This window comes from Pleuronectes platessa, chromosome 3 (genome assembly GCF_947347685.1).
Source record: "Pleuronectes platessa chromosome 3, fPlePla1.1, whole genome shotgun sequence".
Taxonomy (NCBI): Eukaryota; Metazoa; Chordata; class Actinopteri; order Pleuronectiformes; family Pleuronectidae; genus Pleuronectes; species Pleuronectes platessa.
The window spans coordinates 18,751,501-18,761,253 of NC_070628.1; the positions used below are offsets into that span (position 1 = coordinate 18,751,501).

Sequence of the window (9,753 nt, forward strand, 5' to 3'; positions counted from 1 at the left end):
CTTTCTGGGCCTCCCATACAAAATAGTACTCATCCATGTTGCTGAAATAATGCAAGAAGCACACTTATCACAAACAATAGCATCTATTACACCTCTGTTCGTCCTGGGAGAGGGATCCCTCACATGTCTCTCTTTTTGAGGTTATTACATTCCCCCTCCCCCGTGTCAGATCCAGGAAGTAAAGCTCGACGGCTTCCTCCTCGCTCTCCGTGAGGCTTAAACAAACCTGTTAGCTCCGCAATGAAAACACCACAGCACAGCGGATTGTCCTATAACACCTGTATTGAACCCGTTAGGGAGATGTGCAGCAGCCTTGATGCATATAGCAGACAAGCTAGCTCCAGTGGTTATTGCGAGCATCTCGCTAGCATCGGCTGATGTTTCTGTCAAGCCACCAAGGAGTGAAGCACAGCACTTCCTGCTCTGATCACTTCCAAGATAAGAGTCTTGAGGGTGATAATGCTGAAAATACCGTTGTATATAATGAATCTGGTGTCAAAGCAAAGGAGGGATGAAGGTGTATACATGTTACACATGTTAGTGCTGCTTCCACACACATTAGACTTTTGATATGATAGTTTACAACAACAGTACGTTAGCAACTCTAGAGTAGCTGGTAAAGCTAGTAATACCTTAAACCGGCATCTGTAAACAGCGAGCTTATATTCACATTAAATATATTCATATTAAATAATAGATTGTATTTTAAAAAGATCAGTTGCGTGTCGTCTCTTTCATTCACGTTCAAAGCAATTGTTCCTGAAACAAGGCAAGCAGAGCTGAGCCCGGATTCACTTCCTGTTCATTCTCACTAGCTTGGCGCACACCGGAAGACTCAACCTGTCCACATCTTGCATGGACAAAAACACAATATTCGCTTAGAGAATGAATTCAAACAGTTGAAGCGTTACCTCCTTCTTCTTCTGTCCTCCCCCGGGCGGCAGACACAGCACCAGCAGGAAGACAACAGACAGCGCCGTCAGCTTAGAGACGGTTCTAGCCCAAACAGTCGCCATGACGGAAAGATGCTCTGAATGAGAGACGTGTCTCTGCCGGAGGATTGGACCCTGAGCCGACCAATCAGCGTCAAGAGATTTAAAACGTGGTGGCTTCTGGGTTTTGTAGTTTTATTTTTTATTTTGAGCCAGAGAGCTGATTCCAAACCTTCCAACAGACTTTACGGGTGTACATCAAACTTAGATTTGTGTTATTATTAACGCACTATAAACATGGAATATTATTAATAACAGAACAGTGTTTACAAATGAATAATATTAAAACACTGTTTATGTGACACTCTGTTATTCAAGGTGTCTTCACAGTTCATGTGTCAGTGATGACTGACTTGATTTAGTTGACTTTCTAAATAATTGAATACATAATCTGCGGCTGGATTCTAAAACCAGAAACCACCACGTTAAGCTGTTTCTTAACCAGACTTTTAGGGATTTCTGAATAACATCATCTGACAGAATTATCTTTTATTCAACACGCTGACATTTTTGGATGAATTCATTTAGCTATTTTCTTCAATTATGACTGCATTCCAGCCTCAGAACAAGTAACTTGCTGAATATCTCTCTCTAATTAAGTTCCTGGTCTGCAGCTCGGCCTGCCGTTTATCAAAAGTTTAAATGAATGTGACATGTGAACAAAGGACTGCAGAGTTTGTCTCTCTGTTACACTCGCTCATATGTTCTGGGAAGGCCGAGTTTGTCACAGACACTTGATAGAGTTAATTGAGGGGGACAAATGATTTATGTGAAACCACTGGGGTGACTTGTCTCGCGGTCTCTCCATGAAATTACACCTAAGCAATTTGTGACTAATGTTATGCAGTACATTAACTTGGCAGTAAATTTCACCTGCATAAAGATTTTCACAGTCAGGGCAGTGGGGACTATGGCTTATTATTTAATTCATAAGTAGCTGAGATACAGAGACGTTCAAAATCTAGTTTATTTTGTTACATTCACTTTCTGTTGTGCAGAAAAGCTTCCTTTCTGTCTAAGAATGTATGCCTACTGACTCAGTTTTTCTCTGAGCTAAAAATAAAAACTTCTTTCACAATCATAGCTAGCGCTGAAGATGCGTTGATTGTGAAATAAATATTTCAACACCTGTTTGAGGCCTTAAGTTTAAATATAGAATACAGACAAAGAACATTCAATTATTGCATTTCTGTAGGTAAATAGGCATGTTAACCTGGACGCCAATATTCTGATATTATTAAACTGAGTAGGACAATAGTGTTGTCTGAATAAGACAATATCATGTAAGCAGCATTTTCTCATTACCTTAAACAATATATGGTCATTCTCAGAATAAGAAATAATCAATAATACTCGTTTTATCTGGACATTGGAGTCTAAACGTTTGAATGATATTTATACTCAGATCAGGTTCAGTCATGTTGGCTGCATCAGAGAAAACCTAAAGCTCTGTTGGGTTCGTACTGAAAACCGAGGCCTGATCTGCACTCTATTAGAAATGTATACATCTAAATCACATTATAACACCCTAATGGAGTTTACACAGCACTTTGGGCCATTGACATACTGCAGAGTCTCAGCAAGATGGGAACAGAATAAAGAGTTAAAGCATTTGCAAAATAAGAAAAAAAAAACTCCAAGGTCTATCATAGCATCGTCTATTGAACTATTGCACAATGGGGTTTTGGAATTCAGGCGGGAGTGACGAATGTATGACATTGTGGACATACTGTTGATATGGTATGTTGAACATGATTAGAATAAGCTGTTTGCAACTCCTATAACCATCAAATTCAAAGAAATGTCTTGTTCACAATAATGTCAATATATTATTGGTGTCCATGTAAACATTCTTCTTTGTCACTGAATCATTTCCTAACACAACTACGCATTCTGCAGGTGTGTGCTGGTTTATGACCTCAGAAGCAGTGTATTAGATACTCAATGTAACTTGACACTGAGGTAGATGTAATGGTACATGGCAGTCTGTGTGCTTATACATTACAGCAAAGCAGGCCTTGCGAATGGATCCCTGCAGCAATGAAGTGGAGTGGGAGAGTGTTAATGCCCTAGTAATAGATGTGTAAATGGCTTGAGCAGGGTCTAATGACCTGCTGTAAGAAATGAAAATAAACCTGCGATACTGGACCGATGCTTTACAATCTGCTGTCAACGAGCTGCGAGGGCAACTCAAGCTAAATAATAATTAGACAAGCACGCAAATGAACACAAATGAGGAGTGAGGGGTGAAGGAAGTGATTAAACAACAGACCCACTGTCATACACAAACCCTGTCTTCCTCTTTCACTCTCACACACACACACACGTACACACACACACATGCACCGCAGAATGAAAAGCATGTTGGAATATTAAAGCCAATGCACCGTGAAACAATCAGTACGTGTTGCATTCTTGTTAAACCACAGTTCACTCGCTCTCGAGCAGCTCAATCATGGAAACGTTCCCAGACTTACTGGAGCTTCATTACAAAATATGTCAAATGATTCTTATATTCTTATTTCATAACAGCTCTTAAAGTCCTTAATTTTTTGAATTAAATGGTCACGTAAAATTCACTATTCAGTCTCCAACTAATGATTATTTTCATTATTGATTCATTATGAATGATCAATTAATCTGGGGACGTTTTCTCTGTTAAATTATTAAATGTTCTGTCTATGTAAGAAAATGGTTTAAAAAATGCCAAGCACTATTTCTATAAAAATTACACACTATACTAACCCTTTTTGTCAATCATTGGTTAGTCATTCAGTCCTCTTATTCCAATTTAGGGTTCACAAAGTTGTATCTTTCCTCCCAAATAGAGATAAAGGTAGAGGTCATTCTAATTTATGCTTAATAACTTGAGGTTGGTGATATTTAAAACGTTTTATTGATCAATAATAATAAAAAAAAAAATTCTGTTGTTATCCTACTCCTTGTTACTGCTGCAGTAACTGCAGCTATCGCAAATTCTCGCTGATCTGTCTGCAACACTGTTAACTCCGGAGTCTCCAAAAGTGTCTTGTGGACTCAAACACTTCACTCACCCCTCCATCGGCATAGTGGTGAGTAGATAATGAGTGAATTTTCATTTTTCGGTAGAACTATCCCTTTAAGCAATAAGCGAAAACCAACTTTCTCATCTCTATTCTCATGTGCATCCAATTTGTTATCTCCCAGTAGCCAGCTAATGCTAATCACTAACTTGCAAGTTCCTGTCACTTTGTGCTGCATGACCAGGAGAATATTGCGGCCGTCCAATGAACATTTGCCCTCTCCCTGCAGCTAGCAAAGCAAACAGCTGCACTTTGCATCAGAGCAGAAGAATAACTCTCTTATCTGTTCACAGCCGAGGGGAGCATTGAAAGCAGGCCATGGGATAGAGAGAGGGAGACGGAGAAGTCTGCTAAAGGCAGTTACTGCCGCTGCACAGCTGCATCGGGGTTCCTCAGACTCGTGGGGCAGGTAAAATAACACACGAGGACAGAAACTACAGTGTTCATAGAAAAATAAGGGGCTGTTGTGAAAACCACATCTGCCAATTTGACAACCATCCCAGGGGAAGTGTTGCTCCGTGTGATCATTTTCATGAGCTTTCTTTTGTGCAGCAACGTAAAATTCAGTATAACGCTCAGCTGCCTTTCCATGAGCAGTTGTGGCAATAAAGTCCCTGGAATAAGTGAGGGGGATTCTGTTTATGTATTTGCATATCTGGGCAAGCAGCAGAGATATAAAACCAAGTGAATGAGAGACAGTATGGATGCCGAGAAAAACGGTTTATGGTTTTTCAAAATGCAAGGCGAAAGGCAGAGGGGATATGTTAGACAGAGAGAGAAAGAGAGAGTGTGGGGGGAGAAGGGAAGGATAGACAGGTGATGTCATTTCCAGCTGGCACAGGACTTGGTGCCCATATCTGAGGTCAGACGCTCCCTTATAAAAAAGAACGAGTCCTCGGAAAGATGATTAATTGCCCGGCAGCACAAAGTTTATAGAAAAGAGAGAGAGAGAGAGAGAGAGAGAGAGAGAGATGGTGGAGGTGCTGGGGCTGGCCCCTCTGATACTGAGGAGAAGGAAGTAGCGTAAGAGCGCGAGTAAGAGAGGGGCTGAGAGAGTGCAACATCAAAAGGGAAACAGAGAAAAGAGAGAGAGAGAGATATGTGGCGTAGAGAGGGATTGGAAACCAATAGAGGGAGGGATGGAGAGAGGCGTGTATTGAGAGAGCTGAGAAAGGAAAGAGGAGAGTGAGACAAACAGAGGAGGGAGCAGAGAGAATGAGTGAGGCATTAATATGATGTTCGTTATCTCTGACTGACTCCCTCAACAAATGTTCCTCCGTGGTCTCTTGTGTGCAATTCAATAGAACTGTAGCTGTGTGTGTGGGGGGGGGGGGTCACCTATGTGCTCATGGAGTATGTCTCACTGTGTACACACCAACTCTCAAAGGCAACCAATTCCATTTAACTCAAGCCCATTTTACACAAAGCCTATAGGATATCACAATAGCGTAAAGCAGAGAGGACTTGAAATGGTTCTTGATGCGGAGGCTTTGATGGTGCAGGACAAATCTTTGAAGGCAAGTATGATGACGCCTCGGAGGAGTCGTAGATCAATAAAGCAGTGCTGAAAACACACATAGTCTCTTCGATAATGTAAATTTGGTGAACGCCTGACGTTTGGCCTTTGCAGATTCACCGAATACATAATGAATTATGAAAGCATAATGAATCACGTGGGTTTCAATCCTCTGTGGAATATGATTGGACGAGGGCGATAATCACATCCCCCCTTGTTACAGCGCGGCTCTGCGTTTTCCGCTTGGTTGGCAGAGGATGGTCCGAGTCTGTGGGAGAACGTTATTCAGCATATCCCACCTGTCTCTGCTCAACATGGTCTCATGAAGTCTTCATATCTGATAGGTCAGGGGGACAGAAGTGGACATTTCTGTGAGCAAACTGCAACTGGTGAAGATGGTCTGCACCACAACAAAAGTGAAAGTAATTAAATCTCTTGTCCCGTCGTCTGTTGTATTGAATGATTTCGGGAAATTAAAAATAAATCTCTCCAACACTTGGCACGTGTTCCCATGGTAATTCAGCTTATTGTCATTTTTTCACACCGTCTTTATTTATTGACAGGTTATCATGATACGTCTCATCGTCCTAGATGAAGAAAATCTGGCTTAAACTGAGATGATAATATCAGTGGGAGATCCAGGGGTGGGGCCAGGGGGGCACTGGCCCTAGCTGAAATCTGATGGTCCCTAAAGTGCCCGTGTCCTATCAGCAGTCCCTTTTTTTATATGAACTAGTCACTTACTAACAAAAGAAACAATTTTGAACAATAAATATGACATTTTGTCTCTTTAAACTTGAACAAGGACCACTTTCCAACATGTATTTAATGATGTTTCTAGGGTATTCCTGCTTCTTTATCTTTTATTTTCAGTGTTTATTCTGTAACAGATTATCAGGAAAATTTGTGATATGTCTCATTGTCCTTGATAAAAACAATCTGGATTAAACTGAGATGGTAACAGGGGCGGGACCAGGAGGGCACTGGTCACAGCTGGAATCTGATTGGCCCCACTACTGTTCCTGTGCTGTCAGTCGTGTCTTTTTTGAAAAAAAATAAACTAGTCACTTCCCAACAATGCTTACAATACATTTGCTCAAAACTATTGAGGTAATAGTCAACAGGTAAAAGATGTAAATATCACCTTACTGAATCTGGATGTTGGACATAAAAACAGCCCCTCTCTGTAAATTGGGGCCCTCTATGGCCCCTGCCTTAGGAAAATCCTAGATCCACCACTGGATGATTGATTTTGGTCGAACTTGAGAATAACTCATGGAGTTCTCTCCATGTCTCCTCCCCTCACATCCTCTCTCCTGTTTCTCTTATCTTTTTCTCTTGTAATCGGCTCATTCTTTCCCTCTTTTTTCCTCCTCTTGTCCCCTTTCTTGATTTGCTTTTCTTCCCATCCCATCGCCTGCCTCTTCTGTCACCGCACCATCTTCGCTCCGTCCCACTCCTCAGCCATCCTTTTCTTCTCTCCCCTCTTCAATCCTCTTTGCTCATCTTTTCATCCTCTCCTCTGCCCCCTTGTCCTATCCTCCTTTTGTCGCCACACTTCCCCTCCTCCTCTATCCCCTCCACGCTCTACTCTCTCTGCTCTTCACCCATATTCTCTCCTTCATCTGTTTCCTTTTCCTCTGCTAATTCTATCTTTCCCACCCCTCTTTCTCCACCACTCCTCCTTACTCAATGGATGTGTGTGTGTGTTTGTTACAGATAATACAAAGCCCTGGTGGTCAGCAGGCGGCGACACCTTATTATACAGGCAAGAGAAGAATGTGTCACAATTCATAAAATAACAAAAGAAAAAAAAATAGACAGAAAGAAAGAAAGAAAGTTTTGTCATCCGGCTATAATAAATATGCATGATTTATTTATCTGTTATATCTCTCCACAGTCTCAATGTGATTATATTTGTGTTCTATTCAAATGACTGTATCAGCTTATCAGTTTGGTACAGATACACTCTTTCTATGTACCTCTCTCTGTCTCACACACGCTCGCGCGCACGCACACACACACACACACACACACACACACACACACCAGCAGCAGACTCTCTGCAACAGCCTGTGCATTTAAATCTTTCTTGTCGTCAGTGGCAAAGCAGCATTTTCATTCATCTACTTGATTAGACCCCCCCTCTCTCCTCCCTCCCACTCTGTCTCTGTCACACACACACACACACGCACACAAACACACACACACACACGCACACACACACGCACACACACACACACACACACACACACACACACACACACACACACACACACACACACACACACATACCGGTCAGTCACTTGAGCCACATACAGCATAAAGCGTCCTTCCTCCTCTCCTCTCTTCTCAACTCTGGCAGCTCTCTCCTTATCCTCCTCTCTTCAGTGTTTCTCCCTCCCTCTTTCTCTCGCTCTCCTTCTCTCTCTCTATCTCTCTCTCTCTCTCTCTCTCCCCTCTCTCTCTCTCTCTCTCTCTCTCTCTCTCTCTCTCTCTCTCTCTCTCTCTCTCCCCCCCTCTCTCTCTCTCTCTCTCTTCTTTCGGGGAGAGCTGGTGTCTCTGGCGATTTGCCGCATGGAAGTCGCCCAGGCAAGGCAAAGGAATATCAGCTGTCTGATCCGGACTCCTCTCTCCAGTTGGCCGAGCACTGCACGAACAGCAGACTCCAGCAACAACAGACCGGGGATTTCATATAATCAGCATCTATCCATCTGCGCACACAGACCAGCAGGAGACAAGTGTGCGCAAAAGCCACAGCTTGAAACACCAGGGTTGCGCACGGCTGTAATTATCTCGTATTATCCTCTATTCCCTCCACTGCGCGGACAAACCGGGGACCGGAGGTGCTCGCTGTGGTGGTGGGGGGTGACACTTCCACGGGATGGAGTCCTGATTCTCCCACCGGGGAGGAATGAAACTGAGAAAGCCCGTCGCCGCCGTGCTGGAATATTAATAACCCGATCCTGACAATAATCCAGGGGACTTGAGTTCGAGACTCTGAGCATCCCAACTTTTTTTTTGGTCTCAGTTTTCCCTCTCATCCCTGTTTCGTCCACCCGTGGGGACTTGTATTTCCGGGACTGATTTGCAGAATTACTTCACTCTCTAGTCATGGACCGGTCCACGTCTTTGGATATAGAAGCGCTCAAGGTAAGGAAGGCGCTCGCATGCAGCCCGGCGGCGCGCACATGTGCCCCGGGAGAGAGTTGCGATCCCCCCGCTGGGTGGATGGGTGGATTGATTCATGCACGGATGGATGAAAAGCCAATAAATGTCTAGGTGACCTGTTGGGTTACTGGTGATGATTGGTGGCACGATTGTTCCCAGTGGGTGGCTGGTTGTACTAATCCGCAGCATGTGACGGGTATAATGGGTAAAGCTGCTGGGTGACTGATGCGTGGATGAGTACCCAGGTTCCCGTTTGGACTCGCTGACCCAGGGGCTTCAGGATGCTGCATGGGGACCACGGCTGAGACGCATTACACGGAGAGGTTGGAGCAGGAGTGTCTAGCTCTCCATCTCTCCTCCTCTGTCTCTTCCTCCATCTCTCCCACACAGCACGATCTGCAGAAACCCACACTCTTTCTATGCTCGAATAAAGGGAGGGAAAGAGCAGGGAAGCGCCTGTTGTCAGTATTCGGTGCGTGGGGTGAATTTCAATATGCTTTGCTTGCACGGTTGTTGCAGGGAGCTGCTGTGGGCGTCGGTGGGACATGCACTTTGCAGAGGGTCTGTGCAGAGTGAAGGGAGAGAGAGATTTCAAGCCTGTCCTGCAATCCCTCTCTTCATCACTCTCTCACAAATTAGTTTTAAGTGCAGTTCAGTGTGTAAGAAGTGAGATCTTCACCCAAAGCAATCCAAATCCTGGAGAGAGTGAAGGTTTGAGTGACATACTGAAAACGGTTTGCCATGGCAGAAGTATGGGTCTGTGCAGAATCTCCATATTTAGAATAGACACCAGCAATAGTAGAAGTGTGTGAATAATAGTCAATAATATTCCAGAAAGCTCATTATCACTCCATGCCCCATGCATTATGTAATCCTATACTGACTTTTTAAAATGTATTGTCAGGAATCATGGGTGTAAAAAACATCCGTGTCCTAGACCCTGTGCTGCTGCAGTTGCCGATAACCAGCGATTTGATAAATCAGCAAATCAATGAGGTCGCCCAGCGGTTTG

General features: G+C 43.5%; 1 protein-coding gene across 1 annotated transcript in view; it reads right to left on the minus strand.

Annotated features, from left to right (window-relative positions):
- tusc3 (tumor suppressor candidate 3) overlaps window positions 1-1,068 on the minus strand; it is a 58,545-nt gene extending 57,477 nt beyond the window's left edge. Inside the window, exon 1 of the mRNA XM_053419137.1 lies at window positions 912-1,068. Coding sequence (XP_053275112.1) covers window positions 912-1,016 — 105 coding nt within the window. The 5' untranslated portion in view covers window positions 1,017-1,068. The remainder of the gene's footprint in view (window positions 1-911) is intronic.
- Window positions 1,069-9,753: the final 8,685 nt, after the last annotated feature.